Source organism: Callithrix jacchus, chromosome 6, assembly GCF_049354715.1.
Source record: "Callithrix jacchus isolate 240 chromosome 6, calJac240_pri, whole genome shotgun sequence".
NCBI classification, from domain to species: domain Eukaryota; kingdom Metazoa; phylum Chordata; class Mammalia; order Primates; family Cebidae; genus Callithrix; species Callithrix jacchus.
Genome location: NC_133507.1, coordinates 23,506,313 through 23,523,935, shown reverse-complemented (window position 1 = coordinate 23,523,935; position 17,623 = coordinate 23,506,313). Strand labels below are relative to the sequence as shown.

Below are 17,623 nucleotides of genomic sequence, written 5' to 3'. Positions count from 1 at the left end.
CCCAGCACTTTGGGAGACAGAGGCGGGAGGATCACTCAAGCCCAGGAGTTCTAGACCTGGGCAACATGGTAAGACTCTGTCTCTACAAAATAAGTAAATAAATAAATATTAGAACTGGGATGAAATTTTTTAAAAAAGAAAAAAAATTAGCCAGTGTGGTGGTGCACACAGGTAGTCCCAGCCTCCCAACCTCTGGAGGCTGAGGTGGGAGGATTGCTGGGAGGTCGAGGCTATAGTGAGCTGAGATTGTGCCACTGCACACCAGCCAGGGAGACAGAGTGAGACTCTGTCTCCAAAATAAATAAATAAATAAATAAATTTAAAAAGCTCATACGAGCTGGCAAAGCAAGAGGAATAGAAGGTAAACAGCAGGCCGGACCTGGTGGCTTACGCCTGTAATCCCAGCACTTTGGGAGGCTGAGGCGGGTGGATCACGAGGTCTGGAGATTGAGACCATCCTGGCTAACACAGTGAAACCCCGTCTCTACTAAAAATACAAAAAATTAGCTGGGCGTGGTGGCACACGCCTGTAGTTCCAGCTACTCAGGAGGCTGAGGCAAGGGAATTGCTTAAACCCAGGAGATGGAGGTTGCCGTGAGCCGAGATGGTGCCATTGCACTCTAGCCTGGGACAGAGCAAGACTCGGTCTCAAAAAAGAAAAGAAAGAAGGTAAACCACAAGGGACATACACTTTATGACAACCAATTAAATATTAAAGGTTTGGGAACAGTGGTCTCTGAACTGCTTGGGTAAAAATTCACCCTGCCTGGTGGCCGTGAGCACTCTTGCAGGTGGAAGCAGGCATCCTAATTCTACCAGGCTTCTTGTGGCTGAGATAGACAAGCCCCGGACTCAGCCTGTCATTTTGTATTGGATAATGACCATGTGTGCCCAGATGTTCCCAGTGAGTGAAGGAGGTCAAGGGGGGCACTGTATTGGAGACATTTGGATAATCATGCCAAGCAGGCTGGGGGTTACCAGGCTTTGGGGTGCTGGAATGCTCTCTTCCCCTGGGACCAGCTGGACTGACTCTGTAGATGCCAGGAGAGCACCGTGCTCTGACACTTGGACTAGTCTGTTCCCACAGGAATACTAGAATAGTTGCAAGTAAAGAGTATCAAAGCACAAGGTATTTCTTTAGCCTTTGTATGTAGCTCTATGCCATCAAATTTTTTTTTGTTTCTTGTTTTGGAAACAGGGTCTCACTCCTGTTGCCCAGGCTGGAGTGCAGTGGCATGATCATGGCTCACTGCAGCCTTGACTTCCCAGGCTTAAATGATCCCCCCACCTTAGCCTCCCGAGAGGCTGGGATTACAGGTGCACACAACCACACCTGGCTAATTTTTTCTGTTTTTTTGGAGAGACAGGGTCTCCCTATGTTGCCCAGGCTGGTCTTGAATTCCTGGGTGCAAGTGGTCTACCTGTCTTGGTCTCCCAAAGTGCTAGGATTATTGCTACTTCCAACTATTTCTACCATTAACTACAAGAAGTCCATTTTTCAATGACAAATGCAGAAGAAAAAGTTGTATGGATGCCCTTTCTGCCAGTCATCCCAGGTTTAGGAGAGAAGAATGATGAAGTTATGTTCAGGGAAATTGATGAGGAATGAGTCTCTTTATTTCTCTAGTGCTTGGATATGCGAATCAATGCAACGAGCGACTTTGCCTGTGAAGAGCCAAGAAATGAGTGTGGCCAGAATCGTGAGAAAAAAATAGAGGGCTGAGTAACCCTTCTGATAGCTCTTGTGCTTTTGAGCATTTCACTCACTACTTATAAAATAACCTATCATGGGCCCAGTGCGGTGGCTCATGCCTGTAATCCCAGCACTTTGGGAGGCCGAGGTGGGTGGATCACCTGAGGTTGAGAGTTTGAAACCAGCATGACCAACATGGTGAAATCCTGTCTCTACTAAAAATACAAAATTAGCTGGGTGTGATGATACATGCCTGTAATCCCAGCTACTTGGGAGGCTGAGGCAGGAGAATCGCTTGAACCAGGAGGCGGAGGTCGAGGTGAGCCGAGATCATGCCATTGCATTCCAACCTGGGCAACGAGTGAAACTCCATCTCAAAAATAAAATAAAATAACCTATTATGTGAGAGCCTGGCAAGAAGGGATTCTTGCCAACTCTTTGACCAATAATCCTTCTAAAAACTTTTCTGGTTTTAGTTCTGAGCTCTTCGGGATTTCGAGGGAAATTATCTATGCATATTTATGCCGTCCTCTCCCCACTCTGCCCTGGCCCTGCTCAGCCCTGGTCTCACTGATTGAGTCCCAGTGAGTGTGCTGAGCCTCAGAGACTGTCTCCTTAGGAAACAGGCCACCCAGGAGCCCAAGGACGTGCTGAGGTCCCACAGCTGGATGGGCACAGCCGGGACACCTGAGGTCCTCCAGCTGTTGGTTTTTCCCTGGGGTCTCCACCCCAATCTATCCAGCTTCCCAACTCCCCAGCCTGTGTTTTTTGCCAAATTCCACTTGAAAAGAGCACTTGGCTTATGGGGGCTGGGATCCCTGATGGCCATGCCTCCTTGAGGGGAGGGGCAAGGGAGAAGCCTGGGGTCTCCTGGCCTGGAGGAGGGAGCAGTGTGTTAGGACAGCCCCCATGGGAGATGGGACACATGGCAGAGATAACACCTGCCAGCCTGATATTGCCAGACTCCCTGCCAGGCACTTCCCAAGCAGGAGCACATTGACTCCTCATAGATTCCATTACCCACCCCCAGAGGAGGCCGCAAGTTAACTTTGACAGTCAGAAATGGAGACCTTTGGGCTCCAAGCTCAAGGTCCATCCCAAGACACACAGCGCATTAAATCCTTGCTGCAGAGAGTTGAGCCCACAGCCACGTGAAGGCTCGAAGCTGCAAGCATGGCTGCTGCTGGATGTGTTGAGCTCCTGGCGTCCCTCTGGTCGCTGACAGAACCAAGGGTGAGAGGAAAGGACGGCTGGAGAGGAGGGAGGCGGGACTGGAGACAGGAGGGAGGGGAAGGAGGTAGCACAGGGCAGAGAGGAGAAGCAGGTAGCATCCATTTTCCCTTCACTGGGGCTTGGTGAAGACCCTTCGAGGACAGCTCCGTGCCCATTCCTGTGGTGGCCGCCCGTGGAGACGGAGATGGAACCTGCTCAGAGAAAACATTTAGTTTTCTTTTCTTTTCTTCTCCTTCTTCCCTCCCTCCCTCTCTCTCTTTCCTTCCTTCTTTCTTTCTCCTTCCTTCCTTCCTTCCTTCCTTCCTTCCTTCCTTCCTTCCTTCCTTCCCTTCCTTCCTTCTTTCTCTTCCTTCCTTCCTTCCTTCTTTCTTTCTTTCTTTCTTTCTTTCTTTCTTTCTTTCTTTCTTTCTTTCTTTCTTTTTTTCTTTCCTCTTTCTTTCTTTCTTTTTTTTTTTCTTTCGAGGTAGAGCCTCACTCTGTCACCCAGGCTGGAGAGCAGTGGTGCAATCCTGGCTCACTGAAACCTCCGCCTCCTGAGTTCAAGTGATTCTCCTGCCTCAGCCTCCCGAGTAGCTGGGACTACAAGCGCCTGCCACCACACCTGGCTAATTTTTGTATTTTTTGTAGAGACAGGGTTTTGCCATGTAGGCCAGGCTGGTCTCAAACTCCTGGCCTCAAGTGATCCACCTGCCTTGGCCTCCCAAAGTGCTGAGATTACAGGCATGAAGGACTGTGCCTCGCCCCCCATCTTTTTTTTTTTTTAAGGTAGAGTCTTGATCCGTCACTAGTTTTCAATCAGGGTAACACAGGGGCTCTCAATAGGGTGTGGAACTCTGCTAGAAAAATCACATTATGAGAACAGTTATTATGTGATCACCTGTTGGAAAATGAATAACATAAAATAATTACATTTAGGAAACAAAGTGGAAAAAACTGCCACAAACTCAACCATGGTCGTCCCTGGGGGCCCAGACTCCGGGGATTTTAACTTCCCTCATCCTGTGTATTTCTCTAATGTTTAAATGTTTAACGATACTCTTATAATGCTTTGGCAATTCAAATGACAGATGAAGCAAAAATGTTTTCAAAGACAGTGGGTATCCATCCACCATCCTCTCCAAACTTCCAAAACAACCGGGATGTGCCATGACCAGGAAGTATTTATGCAGCATAAAGGATTTTGTCCTGAGCGCATACCATTAATTATTAAAGAGAGGCTGTCAGTCCCATCAGATGAGTTTAATGTTTACTTTGAAGATTGAAAAGCTAACGCATTCAGTCCTTCACTTTGCACACTGTCGGCTAAGGTACTCGTTTAACAAAGAGGAAACGAAGGGGAAATGGTGTGATTTGTATTGTTTTCTTGACATACCTGAAATACTTTTACTACTACTGACAGCTCCACTGCTTTCCTCATTTTCCAGCTTAGGAAAATCGATTGCTGTTATGATAAATCCTGATCCAGTGAGAAAGGGAGACAGAGCAAGATGTAAAATGAAAGATAAATGCAGAAAGCTGACAGCCTGGCTGGGGAGAGGAGGCCATGGGAGGGAAGGAGGGGGAGGGAAGGAATACAGAGGTGGCTTCCTGGAAGAGGTGCCCAAGCAGGCCTGGAAGAGGTCGGTTTGGGAACTGGGAGAGTGCAGGGGAGGGCATCTCTGATGGAGAAGCAGCAGCCAGTGGGCAGGAGCTGCAGGGAGCCAGCCTGCAAGTGGGCCTGCCTCCTGTAACCCTGAGGCTGGGTTGGGGTCCCCACCCTGGCTGTGGCCCTGGCCTCTGGGGAGGTGCTGGCCAGAACTGGGTGGCAGGCCCAACCTACTCAGACCCTGGACTCTGCCCAGGGTTTTCTGCGGAAGTGACAAGGCAGGTCAGAGCAAAAGCAGGTTGGACCCAGCTTGTCCCCACAGAGACGTGTGCTTCCCTCTGTCTCTGAGAGCGACCTGTTAACCACCAATACGTGAGTAGAAATAGGGCGCTGCCTCTGTGTGCGCCGCTGTGTGTCTGTGGGTGAGCGGGGCATTTCCAGCCTCTGTCTGTGTGTGTGCGCACACATGCACAGGCCTCTGAGTATGTCAGCCTAACTGGGCTGGCATTTGGATAGAGTAGGGCACTCCCCAAGGGGAGAAAAAGGAGCGGGAATGAGAGTGGGGAGAGAGAAGGTGTTAGTTAGCACTCCTATTTACATATGAGCTTAAACCTATGAGCTGAGCTTCAGCAAAAAAGCTCAGCTTGCAATGGAAAAGTCCAGGGGTAGAGCTAGTTTCAGGTATAGCTGGATCCAGGGACTGGAAGGATGTCTTTAAGGATGTCAAATTTCCAACCCTCAGAGATGGAAAATTGGAATACAATAAAGGTCTCGCTTAATGTAATAGTTTGAAGCTGTTGTAGGGAGTGATGAAAGCTAGGGCCTCTCTTAAGAAAAGTGTCTGTATCAGGTATATATGTCTGCTGTATACAATTCCTTACTCTCCTTCCCTACAAAGTGAGCAAAATTTGCTGTTTTTGCCTGGAACTCCCAGAGTTCACAAGGACTTGCCTCTCACAGGTTCAGATGAGGGTGCAGGCTGGGGTGGGGGTTCATGCCTGTAAGCCCAACACTTTGGGAGGCCGAGGTGGGAAGATTGCTTGGGCCCAGGAGTTCGAGACCAGCCTGGGCAACATAGGGAGACCCAGTCTCTACACAAAGGAAGGGGTCCCTCCTCCATGTCCCAGGGAGCCAAAGCTGCAGTCCCGGGCACAAGGAGGGGTGAGCTCTGGGATGGCATAGGTGGCCCCAGGCAGGGCTCTGACTGTGCCAAGCATCTGCTCCCCCCCAGCCCTCTCCCCCTTCCCCAGGCCCCTAACCTGGGCCCTGCCTGGCCTCCCTTTCTGCATTGGGCCTTCCCTGGTTTGTCTTTCAGTTGGAAGGTCTGGCCCATGGAGAACTACCCCTCAAGACGAAGAGAGTCCATCTCTCTCACACCTGTGGCCCAGGGGCTGGAGAACATGGGAGCTGAGTTCTTGGAAAGCCTGGTCTGTGCCCTCCCCATTGCCCATCCCCACCCTGAGCCTCTTCGGCTTGAGCCCGGCTGCCGAGGTGGGGGGGGCTTTTGCTCACCCTCTTCCCTCACACCCCATTCTTCTGTCCCCTGCTCACCTCTTTGCTTGTACAGGTAGGAACTTCCCAATACGCCCGCCTCCTCAGCCCCCTTTATTTCACTCATTAAACATTGACTGAGCACGTACTGTGTGCACTGTAGTCTGAAAGGGCAGGGCAGGCCCCAATGAGGAAGTGGCATTGGAGGTGTGACCTACAGAGTGAGGATCAAAACCAGATGACGGGGGAGGGGGTCTCTGAGGAAGTTCAGCCTTCGAGGAGCCCGAGGTCTTGTCCTTGCTTTCAGGTGGCCAGGTCAGGTCGAGGCCACCACCCAGAACCTGAGCCTCGTAGGACACCCTCCCAGCCTCCTCTGACAAAGCCCCCTCCCCTTCACTGCCCTTGTCCCTTGGGGCTCTCCTTTCATGCTATCATCTGCAAGAATACCCACCCCCCACCCAAAACACCTCCACAGACTGGGGGGTGCATCTCCCTGGGGCTGTGCGATGAGGTGCCCTGCCTGGGACCTCCCTTACAGGCCTCCTCTCAGGCCCCACCAGCCACAGCTGGGTCACAGGTGTCCGTCCCTCTGCAGATCATGAGCTCGCTGAGGGCAGGATGTGTCCGGCACAGCCCTGCACACAGCAGCTGCTCAGGGCCTGCCTCGCAGAGTTCAGTTAAGTAGTCTTCTTACTCCTCCCTGTGCTCCAGCCCAGGCCCCTCCCCAGCCAGGGTCTCACCAAGGTCCCCCAGCTGTAAGTTCCTGCGGGTGGGTAAGGGACAGGCTGACCTGACAGCTCTCTGCTGGCTGTAGGAGGAAGGCCAGCTCCCTAGAAGCAACTCGGAGATGAGAGGCAGCCGGAGCGAGGCGGGGCCAAAGACCTTCTCCAGATGGTAGGTGACCTCTGGAGGGACAAGGGCGGGCCTGGGGTGGAGGCTGCTTGGGAACAGGATGGGGACCTGGGTGTACTGGAGGAGGGGGGTAGGGGCATGTGAACCTTTGCTGAAGGAAGGAATAAAGGAGCTTTAGCCGACATGCACAGACACATGAGCCTAAAAGGTGAGCCAAGTCACAGGCTCCCCACCTGCTTTTGAGTAGCTGGAATGAAATCCCATCCGGAACCCCAGTATATATCGTGGGCCTGCCCTGAACCACCCAGGCCTCCCTCTCAACCTCCAGCTTCTGCCTTCTGCCCCCATTCAGTCTCTGGGGTACCTCTGGGAGTCCCAAGACTCAGGTTAAAAATTCTGATTTTAGCCGGGCGCGTGGCGGCTCATGCCTGTAATCCCAGCACTTTGGGAGGCTGAGGCGGGCAGATCACCTGAGGTCAGGAGTTCAAGACTAGCCTGACCAATATGGTGAAATCCTGTCTTAAAAAAAAAAAATCTGATTTTCCATGGGGAGGTGGAAGCCCAGAGAGGGGAAGGGACCAGCCGGGTGGCGTAGGCAATGGGTGGCTGAGGTGAGCCTAGAACTCCGCCTGCTGTTGCCTGGGCCCCTGGGTCCTTGCTGGCCAGATCTGGAGCTGAGGATAGCATGAAGGGCCGAGGGGGGACGGGGGAGGGATTCCATCTCTGCCTGGGCACGGGGCATGGGAAGAATCCCTCCCCCATCCTCTCAGGAGGTGGGAGGTGGGGACTGAGAGGAGGTGAGAGGCTCCTTAAAATGGCACCTGGTGGGTTCCAATGAGCATTGAGTGGGCATCTACTAGATGCTCAGCCTGTGAGACCCCAGAGGCTACTGAGGTGCCAGCCTTTTCTCCAGAGACAGACCGTGACCAAATGACCCGGCAAGAATTTGCTGGGCCCCAAAAGCAGTGGGGGTGTGTGACCACCGGGCAGGGGCAGGCTGTTCCAAGCATCTTCTCTCTGGAGAGGGAGCCACTGACTCATTTGCTAAGTGTCCTGGGTCCTGAGGGGATGAACCCAGAGCTGGGAGCCTTTCCACTTTGTCCCATGGGCAGATGGATGAACAACAGAGGAGGCGAGGCAGCCAACTGTGTCTGTCTGTCTCGGTCCCTCTCTCCTTCCCTCCCCTCCCTTCCCCTCCCCTCCCTTCCCCTCCCCTGCACTCCCCTTTCCTCTCTTTCTCTTTCTTTCTTTTCTTTTCTTTTTTTTGAGGTAGACTCTCACTCTGTTGCCTGGGCTGGAGTGCAGTGACCAATCAACCACTTGGCTCACTGCAACCTCCACCTCCCGGGCTCAAGCCATTCTCCTGCCTCAGCTTCTTGAGTAGCTGGGATTATAGGTGCACACCACCATGCCTGGCTAATTTTTGTATTTTTGGTAGAGATGGGGTTTTTCATGTTGCCCAGGCTGGTCTTGAACTCCTGGGCTCAAGTGATCCACCTGCCTGGGCCTCCCAAAGTGCTGGGATTACAGGTGTGAGCCACCTTGCTCGCCGCCACATTTTCGTATGGTGGTGAGGTTCTGCCTTTTCAGTAGACTTCCTCCCGAGCCCTGGAGCGGGGATCATCACTGGGCTAGTGGGGCCCGTGGGTGCTGCTCCAGTTTGTGCTGCCACAGAGGCAGGAAGGGCTGAACCATTTCTATGTTTGCCCTGGGCTGGGGTTACCCTGCAGCCTGTGGGGATGTCAAGGCAAGCCCTGGCTTGTCCCTGCTACCACTTTACCGGGGACACCTCTGAGTGAGTGGAGGTGCTGAAGATCTCCCCCAGGTGGGGTCCGCTCATGTACTCACAGACCCTGCTGGTCCTGTTCCCAGGAGGAAGCTGCAGCCAGCCCTGAGAGCCCGAAGCTTCTGCAGGAAGCACACACAGCTGTTTCGATGGATCGGCACAGGCCTGCTCTGCACTGGTGAGCCTGGGGCTGGCCCTACCCAGGACACAATGATTCCTGCCTCAGCTACTCAGGTCTCAGGGCAGGGCCATTCACTTACTCAATCACCCAACAAATGGTTGTTGAGCACCAGCTCAGGGCCAGCTCCCTTGCCGGGTGCTGAGACATCAGTTAAGCCAGGCCAGATCTTGTTCCCAAGGAACTCCCTCCTCAGAAAGGGAAGGGGAAGAAATATTCCCACATAATGCACCAAGTCATCTGGGAGCACCAAGGAGGGATGGGGGATGGTCAGGGAGGACTTCCAGGAGGAGGTGACATTGAAGCCTCACGGGCTGAGTAGGAGTTAGCCAGGTGGAGGAGAAGGACACTAAGGAGGGCAAAGGCACTCCATACAGAGGAGTCACAGGAGCAAAGGTGAAACTGGCAGGGTGTGGGTTTCAATAAAGTCCCATGTCTGCCCTGTAAGGTCTGCAGGGTAAAGTTCTAGACAGGGAGTGCCAGGGGATGGGGCTGGAGGGATAGGAAAGGGCCCAGGATGGGGAGTGGGCAGGGAGATGGGAGGATGCTCACAGACTTGGATTTTACCCTCAAGGCCAGAGAGAGCCACTGAAGCGTTTGAACAGGTGGAATTGGCACTGTGGGACCTGGACAGAGGGCAGGAAAGATGGAGGGAAGTAGACATTGAGGGCTGCGGCACCAGTGTGAGAATGAGGTGGTGGAAGGCCGCGGGTGAAGGGAGAGGTCCTAGGAAAGCAATGCCCGCGGCTCTTGGGAACCACTGGGTGTGCAGCACGAAGGAGACCCCAAATCAGGGCTGCCCTAGGGGCCTGCCAGGGTCGGGGGAGGATGATGGTGCCTCCCACAGAGCTAGAGAACACGCGTGCAGGAGGGAGTCTTGGCAGGAAGGGGAATAATTCGGTCAGTTTGCTGGAGGTACCACTGCCAGGCCATCTGAGGGGGAGGGGAGGCTCCCCAGGCACACTTGGAGAATGAATTGAGAAGTGGGTCAAGGACAGAATCCTGGAGACCAGCCACATGGAAGGGGCTGGCGGCAGCCAAAGGGGCAAGGGTTTCAAGGAAGGAAAGATCGGCAGCATCTCTGCAAGACCTGCAGGACAAAAACAGAGCCATGTCCCTCGATTTAGGGACAAGGAGGCCACTGGTGACTTAGGGTGTAGGTGCAGAAACTGAATTGGAGCGAATGGGAGATGAGGCTGTGCAGACAGCAAGCATAAAAGGCTTTTTAAATCCATTTTTATGAGATGAGGCAGGGAGGAGGAATGGGCAGGGTGTGCCCAGTCTCAAGGATGCCTGTGATGAGTTTGGGATGGAAGACTTTGTGTGTACAAGCCGAGGTGGGGAGGTTGCAGAAGGAACAGGAGATGAAGAGATGCCGGTACAGTGAGGTCCCCTGGCATGGACTGGAAGAGCTCCCATCCCATGGGGAGGGGTGGGTCTTCGCAGGGCAAGCTCACCTCATCCTGACAGGTTGGAACTGAAGAGGGCCGGGCATGCCAGGTGGTTCATGCCTGCAATCCCAGCACTTTGGGAGGCCATAGTGGGAGGATTGCTTGAGCCCAGGAGTTTGACACCAGCCTGGGCAACACAGCAAGACCCCCATCTCTACAAAAAAAATTAAATAAAAATAAATGAATAAAAGAAAAAGGAGGATAGGTACAGATGGAGAGCTCATCATAGGTGCTTTGGAGGGGACTGGCAGTGAGAGAGGCGACAGCAATGACCCCGGCCTGCTTGGTGAACTTGAAGTAGGGTCATCTGCTGAGATGGGGTGGGTCCATGTCCCTCACAGCTTCCTCCTAGACAGTGTGTCTGAGACGTGACGTCCACCTTCGGCAGAGTCTGAAGCCAGGCTGTCTGTTTCCTTGGCTGCCTCCTTCACTCGGAACCAATTTGTTTCTCTTGAAGAACCATTGAATTCTCTCCCATAGAGAATGAAAATGACCCCTCTCATCCTGTTTCCACGTTTGCCATGGCAGTGGGGAGTGCAATCTGAACCATTAAATGATCCCTTGCAATGGTCAGCAGTGACTCTGTTTCTGGGTGACTTTGATTTCTCTGGCTTTTCAGTGTCTTGAGGACATCACCTCTTTCCTGGGGAGGCTTCTCAGAGGCGTTGTGGGTGTAGTTGTGGCAGAGAAATGAAGCTCATGTTCTCAGGACTTGGCTCCTGAGGTGTGACAGTGGCTTCCAAACCTTAGGCCTTCTCCAGGGGTGCAGCGACAGCCCTGGCTCCATCGGACTAACAAGGATGGCCTTGGTGTCCCCAGTCTTAGAAGAGGAGGGTGCCTCGTGCTGGCTGTTCCAGCCAAAGTCCCAGTGAGATCTTCAGGGACTTTAGCTCAGGTCCTGCCTGTCCCTGAACCAATCCCTGTGCCCATGGGGACCTGGTGGTCTCCCCTCCCCTGATGTAGGTCAGGCACCCCTGAACTACATGGGCTTGGAGGGGGAAAGTTGTGTCAAAATGGAACAGAAAAGTCCTCGCACCAGAGGGTGAGTGGACCCCAGATTATGAAAATGCTTCCAAAAACACATCTCTCCCTTTGCCCTGCCTGGAGGACTCCTCCACATGGCCCTCTCTCCATGAGTCCCGGTCCTGGCCCACCCCGACCAGGAAGCACAGACCCTGAGGCACACAGAGCTTATTGGACTCCTAGCCCCAGGCCCTCCCTGTGGGAGTCACCCAGCTTGGCTGGCCTCAGAGGCCTCGTTCTCCACGTGGATATCACTGTAGAAACCCCCCCGGGGGTGTTCTGAGGATTCATTGTGAAAGTGCATCTGAAATGCTGAGCTCAGCTCCTGGCGACCACAGGCTCTCCCCGGGGCCAGGTCAGGTACCCCTCCCCTGAATCTCCCCCGCCCTGCCGCTGGCACCAGCAGCCCCAGCTCCACTCTGCCAGCTCCTTCTGTGTGTTTCAATGACACCTGCTCAGGTAGGAATGCCAGCCCACGAGCTTCCATGGGAGAGAATGGTCCTTTTATTTTCTGTAACTCAGCTTACCCTCCTTCGATCTTGTCATTCCAGCGAGTGACGGGAACTCAGTTTCTGTCAAGTCGGAATCCCTTCTCCCCTTCTTCTGGGGGTCACCAGGGGGCGCTTATCTGTGGTCACTCCCCCAGTGCTTCCTGACCTGTCTGCTTCCCCAGCTGGTCCTGGGTGCTCTATCCTTGCGGGTGGCCTTGGCGATGCCCTCTTCTCCACGGTGGGCTCATTCTGGCCTCCTGCCTCTCTCCTCCTCAGGCCTCTTGTGGGGACCACTTTTGCTGTTTAGGTGCTTGTAGAGTCTCACTGGCTTACTAGGACCCTGCCTGCCATGTGCCACATGGGCATTCCTTCATCTGCAGTCCCAGGACCTCTCTGGGGCTCCACCAGGAAGCCAGGCACAGGCTGTCACTGCTTGTAGAACCACAAACACACCCAGCTTTGGCAGCCTTGCCAGGCTCAGGCGCGTTCTCTGTGATGGCAGTGTCCTTGTTACCGTCTGGCAGCAGACGGGGTGGGTAGAACTTACCTTTGCTTGTGATCTTTCAGATCACATTTTAAACCCATGGCTATGAGTCCTTTCCATTCTTCTAGGACGCTGGATTCTGAAATTCAAAAGCCAGGGAGAGGCCTGGTGCTGTGGCTCATGCCTGTAATCCCAGCACTTTGTGAGGCTGAGGTGGGTGGATCGCTTGAGCCCAGGAGTTCCACACCCGCCTGAGCAACATGGCGAAACCCTGTCTCTACCGAAAATACAAAAATTAGCCGGGCATGGTAGTGGGCACCTGTAGTCCCAGCTACTCTGGAGGCTGAGGCAAGAGAATCCCTTGAACCCAGGAGGTGGAGGTTGCAGTGAGCCGAGATCGTGCCACTGCATTCCAGCCTGGGCGACAGAGTGAGACCCTGTCTCAAAAAAAGAAAAAGAAAAAGAAAAAGTCGATGGAGAGACATCCCTCCTCTGCTATTCATTCTCACGTGTCTTTCCTGAGGCATAAGCGCAGACTGGCTGAGTGGTTCAAAGGAGAGAAAGGCAAAAGGGGAAAGGGAATTCCAGGAAGCATGGTCACCGATAAGCATCTCAGATCCAGGTCCCGGCACACATGTGTGAACTCCTTCATGGAGTAGCTGATGTGCTCGTCTCCTTCCTCTGTGGGACCTAGCATGGCGCTGGACCACAGCAGGTGCTCTGCTGATACCCAGCGACTCTTACTGTTTGGCTTCACGGCCTCCTTATGCATCTCCCTCCCATTTGGTCAGCACTTTGCAGTTTGCAAAGCCCTTTCACATGCCTTCTGCCTGGCAACTCCTAACTACTTTTTAGCACAGTAGGGATTGTTGTTCTCATTTCCAGATGAGGCTCAGTGAGGTTGGGTGACTTTCCTGCCCTCCATGCTCTGGATGGAGTAAGGTGGAGTCGGTGGGTGGGGCTTCAGGGGCCCGGAGAGGCGGTGCCCTCCCCGTTGACCCCTCCTCTGCTCATCCCCCAGGTTTCGCCGGCTTCCTGCTGGTGGCCTGCCTCCTGGATTTCCAGCGGGCCCTGGCTCTGTTTGTCCTCACCTGTGTGGTCCTTGTCTTCCTGGGCCACCAACTGCTGAAACGGCTTCTGGGGCCAAAGCTGAGGAGGTTTCTCAAGCCTCAGGGCCATCCCCGCCTGCGGCTCTGGTTTAAGAGGTGAGTGAGCCCACAGCCTGAGGCAGGGCAGGGGAGGGCCTGTGAGCTGAGGAGTCTGAGGGGTTGGCCCCAGGGTTACAACAAGGGCTGGACGAGGAGGAAGGCTCCTGTGTCATGGAGAACTCTCTGGGGCCCCAGGGCAGGAGCTGCTGGGTGGCTGCAAACAGAGCAGCATCTCTGTGGTAGTTCACCAGTTCTTAGTCCCAGTGACAGCAGGTGACTGTGGTGGATGAGAACGGGCCTCAGCAGTTTCTTCCATTCAGGGATCGCAGCCCATCGAGCAGGGAGGGCCCGTTATCAGTGCCTGACTTAGATCACCTGGCGGGGGTGAAACAGCCTCAGGAACAACCCCTGGAGTGGGATTCAGCAGGTGCCATCGAGGTCCAGGTGCTAGGAGTTTTCATTAGCCTCCAGGTGATTCTGATGTAGCCAGCGGTGTCCCTGAACAACAGTTTGAGATCCCCAGGTTTTCAAAGTGGATTCCGTGGAGCTCTGGAAATCTCAGAGATGCCATAGGGCAGGAGAGGGAGGTTGTGGAGGGAAACATCAGGCTTCCCGCTCAACCCACCATTTCGCCAGGCAGCTCTCAGTTTATGTGTTTCATAAGCCAAGGTTCAGACAAGAAAATTGGCTAGGAAAAAAATGGTTTCTATGGCTTAAAAAAAAGTCTGAAGCTCACCAGTCTATTTCAGTAGTCTGTTTTGTTGATGAAGAAACTGGTGAGCAAAGATACCCAAAGACTAAGTTGGAGGATCTGACGTTCCCAAAGTGAGACCCACATACCACAGCAAAATGACGGCCAGCCTGTGGATGACACATTTGCGATTTTATTTATAAATACATTTACTGTTACCTTTGACTTCTCTTTATTCAGTAGATTTGTGATTTATTTTTACAATGCTCTTCTGTCTATGACAAGTCATTGATAATGGTTTTCCACTTGAGGGATTGCCATGAAGCTTCCTTGAAAAAATGCACGCAGATAAGTTGGACTTCATAAAAACTAAAAGCTTTTTGGTGCAACTCCCACTATCAGAAAAGTGAAAAGACAACCCATAGAATAAAAGATTTGCAAATCATATGTCTGCATAAAGAACCTGTATGCAGAATTTACAACTCAACAATAAAAAGACAACCCGCTTGAAGAATGATAAAAAGGTTTTAGATAGACATTTCTACAGCCAAAAAGCACATGGAAATGTGGTCAGCATCATTAGCCGTCATGGAAATGCGAAGCCAAGCCACAGTAAGATACCTGGGTCATCAGATTCAGTCAGATGGCCGCAATCAATAAGACAGATGGTAGCAAGTGTTGGCAAAGATGTAGAGAAATTGAAACCCTTAGACACTACTGGTGGAAATGCGAGTTCCTCAAAATGTTTAACATGAACTTATTATATGACCCAGAAATTCCACTGCTTGTTATATACCTAAGAGAAATGAAAATATATGTCCACATAAAAACTTGTGCACAAATCTTCATATAGCATTAATTACAATAGCCAAAAGTGAAAACTATCCATATGTCCATCAACGGAAAAATGGATAAAGAAAATCTATATATCCATACAATGGGATATTATTTGTCCACGAAAAGGAATGTAGTATTGATAAATCCTACAGTAATGATGACCCTGCAGAGCGTTATGTTCAGTGAAAGAAGCCAGTCTTAAAGAACCATATACTGCATGATTCCATTTATATGAAATGTCCAAATGGGCAAGTCTGTGGAGACAGAGAGTTGATGAATGACTGCCAGGGCAGATGGGAAGAGGAGGTGGTGACCACCAGTGGTGTGGGGTTTCTCTTTGGGCTGATGAAAATATCCTGGGATTATGGTGAGGGTTGCACAAATCTGTAACTATACTAAAAACAATGAAACCATACATGTCTAAAAATTGCGACATAATATTATTAGGTGGGTGCAAAAGTAATTGTGGTTTTGCCATTAGGCAACAAATTTTGCACCCACCTAATAAATGTGCATAGTTTCAAGGTACACATGATAATTTAATACACTCATATAATTTGTAAAGATCTAATCAGTGTACTTGGGATATCCATCAACTTAAGTATTTGTCTTTCTTTATGTTAGAACTGTTCAAATTCTCCTCTTCTAGCTATTTTGAAATATGCAGTAAATTATTGTATACTGTAGCCACCTTACTCACCTAACAAACACTGGGTTTTATTTCTTCCCTCAAACTATATGTTCGTACCCATTAATCAACTTCTCTTCATCCCGTCTCCCTCCTCCTCTTCGGAGTCTCTGGTAACCACTAGACTACTGTCTGTCTTCATAAGATCCAGCTTTTAAGCTCCCACAGATGAGTGAGAACATGCAATATTTGTCTTTCTGTGCTTGGCTTATTTCACTTAACATAATGACCTCCAATTCCATCCATGTTGCTGCAAATAACAGGATTTCCTTTCTATGGCTGAGTAATATTCCACTGTGCATATACACCACATTTTCTTTATCCATTCATCCGTTGATGGGCATCTAGGTTGATTTCGTATTTTGGCTATTGTGAATCATGCTGCAATAAACATGGATGTCTTTTCAATATATTGATTTCATTTTGTTTTTTGCATATACACCCAGTAGCAGAATTACTGGATCCTTTGGTAGTTCTATTTTAGTTTTGTGAGGAACTTCTCTCCTTGAACCATACACTGTAAATGGGCAAATTGGATAGTGTGTGAATTTTGACTCAATAAAGCTGTTAGAAAATACATGCATTTGATTTTGCCTCCCAGTCAAGATGGAGTAACAGAGACCAAGTTTATCCTAAGTGTTGAAACAGCTAAAAAAACTGGAGCAAATACAGGAAACAAGAGCTCTTAGACATTGGACATCGGGCAATAAAGGACGCTAATCCTTGAGAATTAGGAAACAAATGAGGTTAGCCCTGTGATCTCCCCAGCTGACTGCCTGGAGAGCATTTCCAGACCACAGCACAGGGAAGGAAAACTGAGGTGGGACCAGGAGATTCCCCTTGAGGAGATGGAGCTGGAAATCCAGGGAAGCCAAGGCAGGTAGAGTTCACATTGCGGAGTACAAAGACATAGTTGAGAGATACACAGAGAAAAGCCCAGAGCTATGCAGAGAACCCTCCCCAAACATGCACCTGAGTTCTGCTCAGAGAATACAGATGAGGAAACTACCCTAGGCCTGGGAAAGAACCACCCAAAAGGAGAAGAGGGAATTGTGCCTGAAATCACACAGGGCCAGGAATAGTGTATGTTCCCAACAGTCGGATGAAAAACCTCAGAATTCACAGGGTATTATTTAGGTTTTGGCTCAGTAGCAGAGGAAAAAAAAAAATCAATTCTAGAATAAACGCTTCTCAAGCCCTGCCTAATGCATTGTAAAGAAAACCTGAGAAACAGACAGAGCATCAGTTAACCATGGCACAACTTTAGCGGCTAATATACACAACTGGAGTCTCCAGAGGAGAAGGAGGGCAGAAAAAAATATGTGAAGAAATTATATCCAGAAAAATGACAAATAGGATGACAACTGGACACCCAAAGATTCAAGAAACTTCATGAACCTCCAGCGCAAGAAACATAAAGACTACACCAAGGCAATAATCAGATTGCTTTAATCAGTGATAAAACCTTAGCGACAACTAGAGAAAAAGATACGTGCCCAGGAACAAAAACGTGGATTGCTGGTTGATTTCTTCTCAGATTGAGTGAGCAAATAGTGGAACAGTAAACAGCAAAATAACAAATGCCCCAAAGCCTGTCAACCTGGGATTCTTTACCAGTGAAATATATTTCCAAAAAGAAGAGGAAATAAGAACGCTTTCGGTTGTACAAGGGCTGAAATAATTTTCAGACATAAAAAGCAGACTTACGCTATAAGAGGTGCTGAAAGAGTGGTGCACACCTGTAGTGCCAGCTACTTAGGAGGCTGAGAAAGGAGGATCGCTTGAGCCTAGGAGGCACAGGCTGTAGTGAGCCATGATTGCACCACCGACTCCAGCCTGGGTGATAGAGGGAGATGCTATGGCAAAAAAACAAAACAGAGAGAAGGGCTGGGCATGGTGGCTCCTGCCTATAATCCCAGCACTTTGGGAGGCTAAGTCGGAGAGATCACTTAAGCCCAGCAGTTCAAGACCAGCCTGAGCAACATGGTGAAA

At 50.9% G+C, this 17,623-nt stretch overlaps 1 protein-coding gene across 3 annotated transcripts in view; it reads left to right on the top strand.

Annotated features, from left to right (window-relative positions):
• Positions 1-4,796: 4,796 nt before the first annotated feature.
• SLC28A1 (solute carrier family 28 member 1) overlaps positions 4,797-17,623 on the top strand; it is a 54,907-nt gene continuing 42,080 nt past the window's right edge. For all 3 annotated transcript variants that reach the window (XM_035303906.3, XM_035303905.3, XM_078326866.1), the window contains exons 1-5: positions 4,797-4,883; positions 5,827-5,938; positions 6,817-6,896; positions 8,727-8,818; positions 13,289-13,472. In XM_035303906.3, coding sequence (XP_035159797.1) covers positions 5,843-5,938; positions 6,817-6,896; positions 8,727-8,818; positions 13,289-13,472 — 452 coding nt within the window. In that variant the 5' untranslated portion in view covers positions 4,797-4,883; positions 5,827-5,842. The remainder of the gene's footprint in view (positions 4,884-5,826; positions 5,939-6,816; positions 6,897-8,726; positions 8,819-13,288; positions 13,473-17,623) is intronic.